A 15,772-nucleotide genomic window follows, 5' to 3' on the forward strand; every position below is an offset into this window, starting at 1 on the left:
GTCACTTGGTTATGACCAACTAATTTTGACAAGCTAATTGCTCCTGGGTAGACTTCCTCATCCAAAAGCTGGAGAAACCCACTGGCTCTCCAGCAGAAGACAACGCCACCCTCACCTGGGCACACCACCAGCCTTCCTTGCAGCCAGGTGTGTCCTGGGGGTTAAGTATTTTTCTGCAGTGACCGGGAACAGAAATACAACCTCTCTGGCTGTTCCCCCACACCCCCCAGTGTCTGGATGCACATGCCAGAAGGGTAGGAGAGCCCGAGCTGGAAAGAGGCGGGGTCTCTGCATCACCAGAGAACTGCTCACCCGCTTTGGGCTGGCATGACACAGTGATAAACTTTTGTTACGATTGAGCTCCTCTGGATTTGTAACGATTGTGTGAGCAGTTTGGCTCACCCCAGCTGCCTCCACAGCTCTGAGGCTTAAATGCCCAGAGTCAGGAGACTCAAGTTTTAACTCTCTAAAAAAAAAAAAAAAAAGTTTTGCACAGATGTACACAAAATGGGCATTTTACTAGAACATGTGCGGTGGGTGAACATCATTCCCTTAGGAAACCCCTTCCTCAGTTTTCCAGGCCGTATTTTACATCTTCAGCGTTCCTTCTGCTGGTCAGCTTTCCTTCACTGTAACGAAGTGCCTGAGCTAGTCGAGGGCTAACGAGGAAAAGCTCGTTTCAGCTCCCCTTTACAGAGCTTCCACTCCATGGTCAGCTGGGCCTGTGGTGGAACAGCATACCGTAATGGGTGAGTGTGGCAGAGAAAACAGTCACAAACCAGGGAGCAACGAAAAGAGAGGAGGGAGTTGGATGTCCCTCGGTCCCCTTTACAGGTGTGTCTTCAATGACCCGAAAGCCTCCTACTAAACCCTCCCCAATAGAACCAAGCGTTTGGCACAGAGACCTGTGAAGATATTCCAAGCCCAGGTTTATATTAAAATAGAGCTTTTGCATTTCAGCCCTCAACAGCACCTAACGTTTGGACGAGTGTGCAACCACATGGTGTCTTACTTATTTCTCTGTCTTGTAACAAAGGGGGAAGAGTCTTAGTTAGGATTACTACTACTGTGATGAAACACCATGACCCGAACAACTTAAGGAGAAAGAGTGGTTTACTCGCATTTCCAGTGGTTCGCAGCCTTCATGTTGCGGTGACCTCTAACCATAAACTGATTTTTGTTGATTCTCCATAACTAATATTGCTACTGTTATGAATTGTAATGTAAATATCTGTGTTTTCCAGTGGTCTTGGGCAACTTGCAAAAGGATCATTCGATGCTCCTCCCACCAAGGGGGTTGCAACCCACAGGTTGGGAACTGCTGATGTAACAGTCGTCACCAAAAGCAGTGGGGGCAGTAATTTAAGCAGGGCAGGAGCCTAGAGGCAGGAACTGATGCAGAGGCCATGGAGGGATGCTGTTTACTGGCTTGCTCATCATGGCTTGCTTTCTTATAAAACCCTGGACCACCAGCTCAGGGGTGGTGCTACCCACAATGGGCTGGGCCCTCCCTCTCACATCAATCATTACAGCTTGTTTTTATGGAGACTGAGTTAAGGCTCCCTCTCTTTCAGATAGCTTTAGCCTATGTCAAGTTGACATAAAATTAGCCAGCAAGGGCCGGGTGTCATCTTTCCCATTACGCAGATGAGGAAAATGAGGCTCAAGAAAGGTCAAGTCAGTTGCCGGTAGGCTGACTAGTCACAGCGGAGTGACCTTCCCAGGAACTAAGCAAGGCATTGATTGACCTGGTCTGGGAGGCAAAGGCACTGTAGAACTTGACTGAGGAGGCCACTGGCAAGAGTCACATTCTCTGAGGAGATGTTGAAAGAATGTAGGGACACAGGAACTCAAACAGCTGAATCCTACATGGCCCATCACTCTATGATCCAAAGGGGAAAAATTTTTTTAAGTGAGGGACTTCCTGTCTAGGCTGATACCTGTGGTAGCTGGGCTCAGAGCTTCCTGGTAAGCTTGAACAAGACTCTAGGTGCTCATTCTGGCCAGGCTTGCTTCTTCCTGTGCCCCAGTTCTAGTTCTGGGCCTGAAGCCAAGGACCATGCCCTGGGACCTGGGAGAGGCAGCCAGAGAAGCCTTATCTTGCTGTCAACTGGGCCACATGTGCAGGAGTATCTATCAGAGTGTGTAAGAGGAAGACGTGTGTGAGGAGTATCAGAGTGTGTAAGAGGAATGCGTCCAGCCTTAGCTGCTCACTGCTGAGCAGGAAGCTGAAAGCAGAAGGCCTCACAGGCGTGACCTTGGAACTCCTAGGATTCAAATCCGTCTCTTTAGAGGAGGAAGTTATGAACAGCAACAGGAGAGGGGACCATGGCAAGCTGGGGCACTAGAAAAGCCATTGTCACATCTTACACTTGGACTTCGCTAAGCTCCGTGGGTTGCCTAGTCGCTCATGCCACTGTGGAACCTGGCAAGCTCTGCAACACAAGCTTGCTTTCTGCTGGTGGTGTGGTCAGAGAAACAGCTGGAATGGCAGGGAAGGGAGGGGGGAAAGCACGGGTGCTTATTTCAAGGTGTTGACTCAGAAGGCTGTGGAGGCCGCGCATTGGCCCAAGGTCTAGAGACCCAGGAAAAACTAGTTGTGTGGCTTGTTTTGAACTGAGTCCTCCAGCCTTGAGTTGACCTTGGCTGTCTTGATTTTGTGCCCCGAGAGACCTTAACAAGATCAGGCCTGTTAGCTTCCCTTGAAGAAAGAAAGAGGTGGGCATCAAGGGAACCTAACCTGTGATTCCAGGCACCACTCCCCACTGCCTCCTCCCAACTTCCTGTGGGGGTGAGGGGGAGAGATTCCAGTCAGTCAGCTTTTCAGAGTTCCACTGTTAGTGTAGGACTTTCCTGTGGTGTTGTGGCCTATGAGTCAGCCTCCTGTATAGCCCTCCACTGTGCTCCGGCAGGAACCCTGATAGGCTCATTCAGTCCTCATGTGGGCTTGAATGGAATCGTTTGTTTGGTCTGTTAATGTCTATACCTGTAGCAAATTGGTGTTTCTTTGCCTCTCTCCAGGAAAAGTGAAAAACAGTTTCGTTTGAAAGCTAGACAGCCCAGGAAGAAACTAATCCTTCCATTCTAATACAAAGGTGGGAAAACAGGATGGATGTGCCCCCCTCCCCCCCAGTCCCTGAGCAGGAGGAGTGTCCTCACTCAGTCTGCCACACTCAAGGCTTCTTCTGGCTGGCCAAGACCCAAACTACCCACAGTAAATAAGACCAGATTGTCTTATCTCACTCAGAAATACCTTTGCAAACGACCAAGCAATGCTTACTCAAATGCCTGGGTACCACGTGACACAGATGTGCGGACACATAAAATTAACTATCACCAGCACACCGTCCTGTTTTGTGCCTAACACGCCGCTGTTTTCCGCCTATCAGATGTCTTCAGCATGCACCTGAATGCCAGCTCAGCAGGAAGTGGCCTTACGCTCTGAGGTCCAGGACAGTTACCTCTCTGGTGTGCATCCCTGTTAATCTCCTAGCACTCCACACCCCATCTGTCCTCAGGTTGATTAAATCCCCTGTCTCTGGATGAGTCCCCAGGGGCCCAGGAAGTGAGTGGACCAATAGGGCCTGAGCGACAGGCGCAAGAGGAACTCCCAGGGCCAAGCTGGATACAGCATCTTCAGAGTAAAGAAAGACTGCAGCAGGGGCCAGGCCTGCTTGGGTTTGGGCAGTTGCTAAGCAGCTCATAATGATGGGGACCACACACAGAATGAAAGGGACCCCAGGTGTGGTGCATACCAATCCTGGCTACTCAAGGTACTAAAGAGGACTCAAGCTTGTGAGTTTGAGGCCACCCCAGCAACATAACAAGACTATTTCAAAACAAACAAAAAATCCAAATGTCTTGAGACTGAGGATATAGTTTAGTGGTAGTCTTAGTGAGGGTTACTATTGCTGTGACAAAACACTATGGCCCAAAGCAACTTGGGGAGGAGAGGGTTAATTAATTTCATTCACACTTCCATGTAACAGCACATCATTTAAAGCAGCCAGGGCAGAAACCCACACTGATGCAGGACCCCAGAGGCAGGAGCTGAGGCAGAGGCCATAGAAGAGTGCTGCTCTGGTCGGCCCAGCCTGGCTTTTTCTCCTTCCTCCTTCCCTCCTTCCCTCCCTCCTTCTCCTCCTTCTCCCCCCCCCCTTTCTTCCTGTCTCTAACACCCAAGCACTGTGATTAAAGGCGTGTACCACCACACCCAACTTCAGCCTGCTTTCTTCTAGAACTCGGGACTACCAGAGGTATCTCCACCCTCAAGGAGCTGGGCCCTCCTACATCACTAATTATGAAAATGCCTACTGGCTTGGCTACAGCCCGATGTTGTGGAGGCATTTTCTCAGCTGAGGCTCCCTCTTCTCAGGTGACTAGCTCATGTCAAGTTGAAAACAAAAACTAGCCAGCATACAGAGAGTGTTGGTTTTGCATGCCTAAGGCCCTGCATTTCGGCCCCAGTGAGGCTGTGGAGTCCCCAAGAAAGCATTGCAGTGTTAATAGTGACCAAACTGTCACCTTCAGTTGGTAAGAAAAACCCAGTTCTGTGTTTAGTAAAGAAAAGGTGCTGGGCACCCTCTGTGCATGTGCCTAGTCTGAACTCTTTGTGCTGGGCACCCTCTGTGAATGTGCCTAGTCTGAACTCTTTGTGCTGGGCACCCTCTGTGAATGTGCCTAGTCTGAACTCTTTGTGCTGGGCACCCTCTGTGAATGTGCCTAGTCTGAACTCTTTGTGCTGGGCACCCTCTGTGCATGTGCCTAGTCTGAACTCTTTGTGCTGGGCACCCTCTGTGAATGTGCCTAGTCTGAACTCTTTGTGCTGGGCACCCTCTGTGAATGTGCCTAGTCTGAACTCTTTGTGCTGGGCACCCTCTGTGAATGTGCCTAGTCTGAACTTTTTGTGCTGGGCACCCTCTGTGAATGTGCCTAGGGACCTTGGGGGCAGCACCTTGGCAGCAGACGGGTCTGAGCCACGGTGAGAGCCCACAGCAGGTGAAGGACAGACACTCTGTGCAGACAGAAGTGGGGAGTTTTATTGAGATAAAGGGAGTGGGGGAAGGGAGGAGGGGAGAGAGAGAGAGAGAGAGAGAGAGAGAGAGAGAGAGAGAGAGAGAGAGAGAGAGAGAGGAGGGGGGGTTGTCTTTTAAAAGGACAGGATACTGTCTGCCACGTACGCACTCTGCCGGGTCCCCAAGGGACATGAGGTGAGGGGCCAAGGTGTGCCTGGATGCTAACACTAGGACTGCCTTCAAGTGATGTCCACTCACATTGTGGGGTCTGATAGCACGGCTTGAAGGGGGCAATTTCTCCCTGCTCAGGACCCCCACAACCTGGCCGGATTCCACACCCAGGTGATGGAAGTTGCTGGGCAATGGGAGAGATGCTAGAACAGGATGCAACTTTTGCAAGATTTCAACCCGGGTCCTCGGAGATGGAACTAGAATTGGTGGCTACCAAATGTTTATGTGCCACTGGCTATAAAGCTCTTTGTTCCCCAAATCACTTAGGAAAGGCCCAGCATATAGTCAGCATGGAGCTGTTTAGACGTTTCCTTTGAGCAGAGCTAGGCTCCAGCCTCATGGCCATCTCCGTGCTGTCCTCTCCAAAGCTTGCTGGAGGGCCTCAGAAGGGCCCAGGATACAAACCTCAGCCCTCGGTGTCTGCTCAAGCCCTGTCCAGGTGAAAAGGCAAAAGACTTCACACCCAAAGGAGCGGTTTACAATTTGAGACACGTGCTACTTGTGGGATGTCAGGAAAAATGTCAGTGTTCATCGTAGTATGTTCTTCTTTAGAAGCCAACCCCGACTCTGAACTACGAACCTGAGTACAGGTTGTTTACTGGACAGTCAAGAAAACACCACAAGGAAAGTGGGGAGGAGTGAGCGGCCAGGAGTGAGCGCTCTCAGCTATCTGGCCCTGCCGGCAGCTAGAGCCACCTACACCTGGAAAACAAAAGCCTGTGTCAAACACACTTCAGTCCTGCCTGAGCTCTGGGAAGCTGGGAATTTTGATATGCCAGCTTCCACCCAGGAGGGCAGCTCCTGCAGGGGTGCTGTCCCTGGGACTTCCAGGAAAGCCTGTGAGAGGTGGGACTCCTATAGGACTCCTGACTTTCTTAACACCCAAGCTCACTGGTTACCTCGGGCAAAATATTTAAATAAACTTCCCAGTTTTCTCACCTACAAAGGCAAGGATTACAAAGCTGTCCACCTTTTCTATGATGTCAGCGACTGCCGGTAATATAATAGCTGGCAAAAAAAATATTTTTAAAAATATACTCATTTTATAAGGTGGTCTTCTTTTTTTAAAAAAAAGTCTTATTACAGTTATTTTCTAACTTTTAATAAAGATTTACTTTTTATTTTATATGAGTTCCAGGACCTACATAAAAGCTGGATGATATGATGTGTGGTTCTAACCACAATGGGCAGGGGAGGGGGGGCTCCCTAGCTATTGCAGGTGGTGGTTTAAATTTCCAGTTTGCAGCCCTGTTTCTAGTCTATGGAAAGTTCACGGGACAGATGGATCTTATTTCCTGCTGCCTTGCTAAATTAACTGTCAGGGCAGTTGGAAGAGTCAGTGGGTCAGGTTTTGCATAGAGGTTTTTGTGATCTCTGTGAATAGACAGTTTCTCTTCTCCCACAACTGTCGAGACAGAATCTGCTCTGAAGAAAGTGTCTAATGTGTTTTATTATGTGAGTTCTGTGGCTGAGTCCATCGGGTCCCAGCACCCCCTTCTCTAGGGACAGCCCTCTCCCCCACCCTACCCCACTCTCACTGATGCAGTGAGGGAAGCCACTCAGGATGTTGTCACTCACCCCCACACCCACCTGTGTGCCCACAGTGCTGACTCTGGGGACAGAGGCTCCCCCACTTGTTGGACACTGCCTGGAAGTCAGTAGCCTCCTTCTTGCATGAGGCCCTGAGCTTCCAGAAGCATTCCTACCATGAAGATGGGGTGTTCCTGCAGGGGCCTAGAGGGCTGCATAGCAAATGCTCCCGTCCCTCCCCATCTGGGACGGCAGTGAGCCTGGTACACGCTCTGTTTACAGCGGAAGGGTTTCCAGGGAGTCACTCACATTCCCCTTTTCCACCCACCTGCAGCCTGGCCCCCAAATTCATGTCACCAGCTGAAGGAATACTTAGGACAATGCATCTCTTGTAACAAGATTATCCCTCCCCCTCCCCCCGCTGTCCCAGCAGACATTGTGACTTTTGGCCACAGGGCTGCGGCAAAGATGGCCCTCCTGGTCTCTCCCCTCTCTTCAAGACCCCTGCTTCGTTTTCCATCCGCCCATCCCAAGATTTCTCTTCCGGCCTTGGGCCCTCTGGTCACATCAGGCTGTCCTTCTTCTGTGGCTTTAAGAAGTAGGATCCGAATTGTAATCCACAGTTGGAGGGCACTTGCCCTTCGTAAAAGGTGTGATCCGTTCCCTGTAAAAAGAGAGAGAGAAATATGGGCCCGATCCCCTGCAAGGCAATGAGTTCCCTTCCCTGGAGGGGGCCTACAGGAGACAGTCAGCTGTGCTTCACAGGGACTCCTACACGGATTGAGAGGCCAGGATTCATGACCTCCAGAAAGGACCCCTTTCTAAGGGAGGGATCTCTACCTTATACATTTCATCAGTTAGAATGTCTTATATGAACTCCAAGGGGAAACACACGAAGACTGGCAGAGAGTGACTGAGGAAAACACCCAATGAGGCCTCTACACACGTATAAACACATGTGCATGGTCATCTACACACACATGTGCATGTGTGCACACACACATTTTATACACATGCAAAACAGGCACAGAAAAAAAACAGTAAGCTGGACGAGGTGGCACGTGCTATCTCCATACTTGGGATGAAGAGGTGAGAAGGTCAGGAAATCAAGGCCAACCTCAGTTACACAGTTATCTTGAGGCCAGCCTGAACTCAGTGAGACCCTATCTAAAATGAAAGAAAAGAAAAGAAAATTGGCCACTTACCTATAGTGGCTCATGTCTGGAATCTCAGTACTTGGGAAGCTAAGGTAAAGGGATTACTATCACTTTGAGGTCAGCCTGGGCTACACAGTGAGTTTCAGGACAGCCTGGGCTACGGAGTGAGTCCTTTCAAAATCAAACAAACAAACAAAACCATAGCACCTGAAAGATTACACAACCCTGCCCTAAGAGGGAAACTGAGGGCTAGCACAAGGTCATGTAAAGCCAGGATCAGGGCCAGGACTCAGGCCCAGCATCCCCAAGCTTCCAATCTCAGTCCCATGCTCCTTCCACCATTTAGATACTGAGCCAGGAGTCGAACACCCTGCCCCTGCTCAGGTTCAGATCTCCACCTTGCAAGCAACTTAGAAACGGTTTCCTTATAGGAACGCCTAGCTACCTGTGACCAATAGCAGCTAGCAGCCACTGTGACGTGCATCACACTCTCAGTTACTGCCTGTTTTCCCTACTAAACAGGCAAGGTCTCCATGGAGACAGGGCTGTGATTGTTACATGCCTCTGTTCCTTACCCTCAGTCATGACCTGGAGCTGAATAGATATGCCAAAGATATTAGTCAAAGCATGAAGGAGGGAGAGGAGGCTCACCAGAGTAAGGGGCCTCTCCTGCCCCCGGTGGGTCTGTGTCTAATGTCTCTGCACCCCTGCCTATAGCCTCACCCCTCATCTAGACTTGTAGACAGAATCTTTGTCTCTGCCCCCCCATCTACCCACCTAAAACACAAGCGTTACTTCCCATTAAAACCCTTCTGAGCACCTGGGAGAAAATATTTACTCGTCTTTGTAAATGCAACGTCTAAGAAAGTACTGATGCCAATAATATTTAGAGAATTCTCTAAATGTGGGGGCCGGAAAGATGGCTCAGCTGCTGAGTGCAGAGGATCCTTATTTAGTTCCCAGCATGCACATGGGAAGGCTCACAATCATGAATAACTCCAGCTCCCCAGTGGTCTGAAGCCTCCAGCCCCTGTGGGCACCTGTCTTCGTGCGCACACCTGCACTAATGTGCACACACCCGTAGACACGTAGGTAAAAATCAAAAATAAAGACAGAGACTTCTCCAGACATTGTAAAAACGTAAGCAGCCTGCTCTTTAAAACAAATGAAAAGCTTTGGAAATACTTCAGCGAAGAAGTGAAAAAAAAAAAAAAAGAATTCAACATCCTGTCATGGAGAGATGCGAATCCGAACCACGGTGAAACACTTAGGATGACAAAAATTCAAAATGCGACATGAACACTGATGTGGTGGGGCCGGGCTGGAGCTCAGGGCTGGAGAGCTTGTCTGGCATTCACAAGTCACAGGGGCCGACCCCTAGCACCGCATTACAAAATCGAAACCCGAGTGTGAAGCAAGTAAACCCTCCCACGTTGCTGGTGAAATACAAAGAGTACAGCACCCCGAAATACTTAAAGGCTTTCTTAGACCGCTGTATGAGCGCTTACCAGATGACTTAGAAAATCCCGTTCTGGGCTAGTTACTATAAAGAAGTGAAAACCTGGCTATCCAGAGAGTTGTATAAGCTCTTTAAGGCAGCTTTCATAAAGGTTGAGATGTGAACAAAAGGCAGACATCCACACTCTGGATACATTTCAGCATCAAAGGAACAAGCTTCCTCTACAACATGGGTAACTTCAAGATCACCGTGTAACATGACAGGGAAAGACGCGTCCGTGCATGGCCGGTTCAGTTTGGGAACGGCAAGCACATTAGTCACTGGCATGCACATAGCGCATTGATGCAGGCAGCATGGAGGAACTTCCTGGTTTGTGGTTTCTCAGCTCTATGCATCTGTCAAACTCAGAAACCAGGAGCTGAGGAGACGGTTCAGTGAGCAAAGTGCCTGCCATTGCATCCATGGTGACTTGGGTGTGACCGCCAGCACCCACATAAGAAGGGAGGAGTGTAGCATGGGCACTTGTAACCTCAGCACTGCAGAGAGGAAGACAAGCAACCTCTGGGGCTTGCTAGCCAATGAGTCTAGCCAAGAGGATAAGCTCCAGACCAATGACAGATCCCATCCCCCAAGGAAGCACCGGAGGTTGTGTTGTGGCACAAATACATTTTTTAAATTCGGGGCTAGAGAATGTTGTCTTAGTTAGGGTTTCTATGGCTGCAAGGAGACTCCATGACCACAACTCTCATAAAGGAAAACATTTAATTTGGGACTGGTTTAGGGTTTCAGGGGTTTAGTCCATTATTGTTATGATGGGAAGCTCTACATAGTGAGTTCTGGTTAGCCTAGGCTACATGGCGAGATCTTATACAAATAAATAAATAATAAAGGTAAATAAAAAATATAAATAAGTAAATAAATAAACCTGACTTGTATGAAAATGTGTGACTTCTCACAGAACAAAGTCCAAGTATCTTAGCTCTTAGTTTCTTGTGCCCAGGTCTCACTGTTACTCACACACAGCATACACCATTCCCAGGGATTCTCTCTGGGCTCAGATTAGGGTTGAAGGGCAGGGAGGGGTTTCCTAGAACCCCACTTTCTGACACAAACACCCAACACTCTCACCAAATAGTATATGCAAATGTCCAGGAATTTCAGGAAGGTAAGTATGGGGCAGGGGGATCAGCATTCATCTCTCTCTGCTTCCTGATTGGGGACACAGTGTGACCAGGCACCCCACATTTCCGCTGCCACAGAAGAGCTGTGGCACCATCCAACTCCAAGCCACAAGAAACCCTTCCTCCCTCAAGTCACTTCTGCCAGGCACTTTCCTATAGCAATGAGAAAAGTAACTGTATACTGCAAACATGTTCCAAGAATATAATAATTTATTATTACTATGAGCAATTTGAGATTTTTAGGTAAAGAATGGCATTTTAAGCTAAAATTCTGAAAGAATACCTCATTTTCAGTGTTTTGGCAGAAGTGTATTAATGCTGCCATTCCTCTAAATTTATCAAAAATAAAAGATGTTTAAGAGGGACTGAAGAGAAGACTCAGTGGTTAAAAACATGTACATTATTACAGAGGAGTTGAGGTTAGCTCCCAGCACTCACATCCAGTGACTCATAACCACTGTTAACTCCAGTTGCAGGAGCTCTAGTGCCCTCTTCTGGTCTCTCCAGGCACTGCATCCATGTGCGCATATCCACATAAAATACACAGACACACATTTAAAGATGTCTAATAGACAGAGTGATAGAAGATCCGTCATTGAGCATGAAAACATTAGTAATGTGATCATTTTGTACAATAATAATTTTATATGTAAAGGAGAGTACAGGCATGTGGATGCTGTGATGACATTCATCATATGTCAAAGGCAAACTTCCCGAAGTCACTTGTCTAATTCCATCATGTGAGCACTAGGGATCGAACTCAGGTCACCAGTATTGGCATCAAGTGCTTGTCCCCCACGAGCCATTTCACTAGCCCATAGTAGCAAATCTAAATGATGTGGGTGTAGAGGTGTACAGTATAAAATCAACTTTCCTACATGTTCAATTTTTTCATAATAAAATGTCATGCAAAAAAATGTAAATTTCTGCCAAATAAAACCAGAAGCTTCTCAAGTATTCCTTTTGTGCGTTATCAAGACACTGACCCATTTCGTTAATGAATGTGTTAGCTTGTCACTTAACAAGTGTTCATGAGCTTTCTCCTCTGGGTATCAGCGAGACGCTGGAGCCTGGGAACAGAGACGCTCTGTTTAGTCTCACTGTGGGCATGTGAGGAAGTCACAGTACCACGGGGACGCATGCGCCATCCTGGGATGTGCAAGAGACTGAGAATAAAGAGACATTGTCCGGAAAATCAGGGAAGCTTTTGTATTTACACGGAGTTATGGCTGATACATAGGCGTGTCCCAGATAAGCACTAAACAGCCGTGTACAGTCAATGGCTTTAGGATTAGGCCAGTAAGGGAGATGCCAGGCTGGCGTTGTTCCGCATGGCCATCGTTTCTTCTTTTGTTTATTTTTGTTTGTTTTTGAGACAGTGTCTTACTATGCAGCCTTATATGGCCTGAAGCTTGGTATGTAGGCCAGGCTGGCCTCAAATTTAGAGACCCACCTTCCCAGTGCTGGGATTGAAGGTGTACACCATTATACCAGAGCTTTAAAATCCTAGTTAAGGGTTGGGTGTGGTGTCGCATGTCTTTAATTCCAGCCCTTGAGGCAGATGTGGGTGGATGTCTGTGAGTCTGAAGTCAGCCTGGTCTACATACTATAGTTAGTTACAAGCCAGTCAGGACTACATGGAAAGATTCTGTCTCAAAACCAGAAATGTTGTGGGGTATCGGAGAGACAAGACTACTCAGACACAGGTTCAAGTCCAGGGAGAGTCTGTATTAGCCAGTCAGTGACCACAGACTGGGTACTCAGGACCCAAGTACAGTTCCAAACCTTTCTCAGGGTGAACTCTGAGAAGCACAAAAATCCCATCCTGGGCTGACACACCTCAGTTAGTAAGCATTATTACCAAGAAACAGAACTATAGAAACCAAAAGGCAAGGCCAGTACATTTAGGAATTTTCCCAGAACTGTGGACTTTGGTAGATTTGGTCTTTGCTATTGTTTTTGCAGGTGGTGCTGCCTACATGTTGGGTTTCAAGGCCTAAATGGTACTTCCATCATGGAGTCAGTTATACTAAGGTCTGGAGGCCTATAACAAACTAAAACAAAATGTCCTAGTCAAAAGATCCAGAAAGGTAGCCAGAAGGAAGTCTGCTGTGGAGGTAACACACTTATGAAGGACACACTATACACACAGTAGAACGAAAAGCACTCTTTCCCAGGCAGGACTTAAGTCAGAGGTTGCCTGATTGGAAGCCTGAGGCCCAGGGGTTCCCGCCCAAGAAGAAGCAGGTGACCGAGAAACAAAGGCCTCCCTCATTCTGCTCCTCTCTCACACAGGCTAGAGACACCCAGGTTAGAGACACCACCTGGGAAAGGACACGTCTCCCACCATGGCCCAGGAAGAGACAATAATGAACAAGGTCAGAGTCAGAGGCACACATTCTGTTCCCTGCATTGTCTTTGCTCTCCAGCAGGACTTGGCAGATCCCTTCATGCGCCTAGTCAAACTGTGTTTACTTGAGCTAAAAGATGAGAAAATGGCAGACCAGCTGTTTCGACAGCAACCTCTGCATCTGTGGCCTTCCACATTTTTCAACCACAAGCACACAGGACCACAGCCACCACCCTGGAACAGTGGCATGTATCAACATAAGGATTCAGTGAGAACCCTTTCCTGTCCAGTCTCTATTCATTTTTACTGCTTTGTTCCTGCTGTTGATTTTTAAATTAAAAAAAATGTGTGTGTGTGTGTGTGTGCATGCATGTGTGTGCGTGGGTGTACATGTACATGGATATGGCTGCATGTTGAGGCCAGATCCCCTGGAGCTGGGGTTACAGAAGATTGTGAGCCACTCTACATGGATGCTGGGGAATAAACCCCGGTCCTCTGCAAGAGCAGCAAGTGTTCCTAACTACTAAAACCATCTCTTCAACAAGCTTTCTTTAGGGATTTATTTTGTTGTTTAAATCAAGTGTAAATGTGTGTTTGTGTGGTAGTGTATGCACCTGGGGGTGCAGATGCCCAAGGCGTCCAGAAGAGGACCTCAGGACCCCTGGAGTTGCAAACAGTTGTAAGCCACCCAATGTGGGGGCTGGGAACCAAACCTGGGTCATCTGCAGCTTCACCTGCTCTTAGCGGCAGAGCCCTCCCTCCAGTCTCTACCCCTTCCGCTGCTTACTGGAAGCAGCCACAGCTGAGGATCTTCCTGGACCAGGTGCTTCAACTAACTGTTTTTCACAGGTTTATAGCTACAGTTTTCGTTGGAATTATTTTCTAACCAGTTCAAAACTTCAAACTTGCTTATTCTCTTAGACATAAGAGCTGTTTAGAGGTGTGCTTGTTTGTTTGTTTGTTTGTTTTTAAACAGGGTCCAACTATGCAGCCCCTGGCTGACCTGAAACTTGCTCTGTAGTCCAGACTGGCCTTGAGTGTATAGAGATCTAACTGCCTCTTCTGAGATTAGAAACACACCCAGCCAGAAGATGACTTTCTTAACAAGCACAAGTCAAGGGATAGGAGAAGGCAGGGGAAGGATGGTGGTAGCCTGGGTAATAGCACATATGTGTGAAGTCCCATAACTAAGGCCATTGTTTGAACACTAATGGAAAGTGTAATTTAAAAAGGAGTGTGCTTTCCAACTCCCACGTTCTGGTTTGGGGAACTGTCCTTTCGGTATTAAGTTCTTGCTTTATCATATTATGTTTAGTAGCCGGGCGGTGGTGGCACACGCCTTTAACCCCAGCACTTGGGAGGCAGAGACAGGCGGATCTCTGTGAGTTCGAGACCAGCCTGGTCTACAAGAGCTAGTTCCAGGACAGGCTCCAAAACCACAGAGAAACCCTGTCTCGAAAAACCAAAAAAATAAAAATAACAAAAAAAATATTATGTTTAGTAAAATGCACATAAATTTTTCTACGAATGACATTTTACCTTAAACCCTTTTTGAGATTTTTCCTAGACAGTTATTATAAATGCCTCTTAAGTGTCTGAAATAACAGGGTAAATTTGTCTATTTGAAGCCTCCAAATATTGCCCATTATAATGTGGGACTTGATCACCTATTTGAGGTATGTGAAGGTTCGTCATTATCCTAACTTCTTCATGGATTTTATGTTTGTCATGACTAAATATTCATCTTCTAGTGGCATGTGGTGGCACACTCAAGGAATCTCAGTCCTTGGGAGGTTTAAGTGGAAGGATTGTGAGTTCTGGGCCAGCCTGGGCTACATAGGTTACATAGCAAGAACTTGTCAAGCAAACAAAGCAAAAATATTTATCTTTGTTCTGATTAATATTTTGCCTTCAGTTCCTCTTTGCTTGGTATTTGGATTATTGTGTTGTCTTTTGCTGTTGGTTACATTAGTTTGGTGTCGCATAGCCTGATAAACGTTTTATGCGCTCTCCCATTCTTGAGCTCCTTGTACTAATTCATCTTCTGACTAGAGAGGAACCCCCAGTAGTCTTTTCAGACAAGACATGTTTGAAATACATCTTCAATCCTCATGCGGCTCTCATTTGTCTTATCTGAATGCAAATCATATTTTGACTGCAAAGAAGATGCTACAACCCAATTCTTTTTCATGAGAATTGTATAGTATGTTCTACCATGTATATTTCAGAAGAGAAACCTAAAACATGCCTGACTACTTTGATTACGTTTAAAATTAGCTGCCTTTGGCCAGTGAGATGGGCCACTTTCTCTTAAGCATGAGGATCTGAATTCAATCTCATGGACCCACATGGTAAGAGAGACCTGAAATTGTCCTTGACTTCCATATAAGGGTTTTGGCACTTGCACACATGGCTGTCCATGTGCATGCATGCACACACACACATACATACACGCACACATGCACACACAGAAAAATTAATTGAAAATTCAAACAAAGGAAAAGTTTTTTTTAAGGCAACAATAAAGGAAATGCAAAAAAAAAGTCTTCAAAAATATGTCCTTTTGCCGGGTGGTAGTGGCACACACCTTTAATTCCAGCACTTGGGAGGCAGAGGCAAGTGAATTCGAGGCCAGCCTGGTCTATAGAGCAAGTTCCAGGATAGCTAGGGCTACACAGAAAAGCCTTTTTTAAAAAAAGAAAATACTGTCTTTTTAGATATGATACTAGTAAGATTTTACCTTTGAAATTCAGAAATTGTATCATACTTCACATGAGATAAATGGGTACATGTGGTGGTTTGGATGAGAATAGCCCTTGTTGGAACTGTTTGGGAAGGATTAAGAGGTG

General features: G+C 47.2%; 1 protein-coding gene across 1 annotated transcript in view; it reads right to left on the reverse strand.

Moving 5' to 3' along the window:
* Positions 1-7,240: 7,240 nt before the first annotated feature.
* Cimap2 (ciliary microtubule associated protein 2) overlaps positions 7,241-15,772 on the reverse strand; it is a 28,374-nt gene continuing 19,842 nt past the window's right edge. The window contains exon 10 of the mRNA XM_075946342.1: positions 7,241-7,440. Within this exon, the coding sequence (XP_075802457.1) occupies positions 7,368-7,440 (73 nt within the window). The 3' untranslated portion in view covers positions 7,241-7,367. The remainder of the gene's footprint in view (positions 7,441-15,772) is intronic.

The sequence above is a fragment of the Microtus pennsylvanicus genome, chromosome 13 (genome assembly GCF_037038515.1).
Source record: "Microtus pennsylvanicus isolate mMicPen1 chromosome 13, mMicPen1.hap1, whole genome shotgun sequence".
Taxonomy (NCBI): Eukaryota; Metazoa; Chordata; class Mammalia; order Rodentia; family Cricetidae; genus Microtus; species Microtus pennsylvanicus.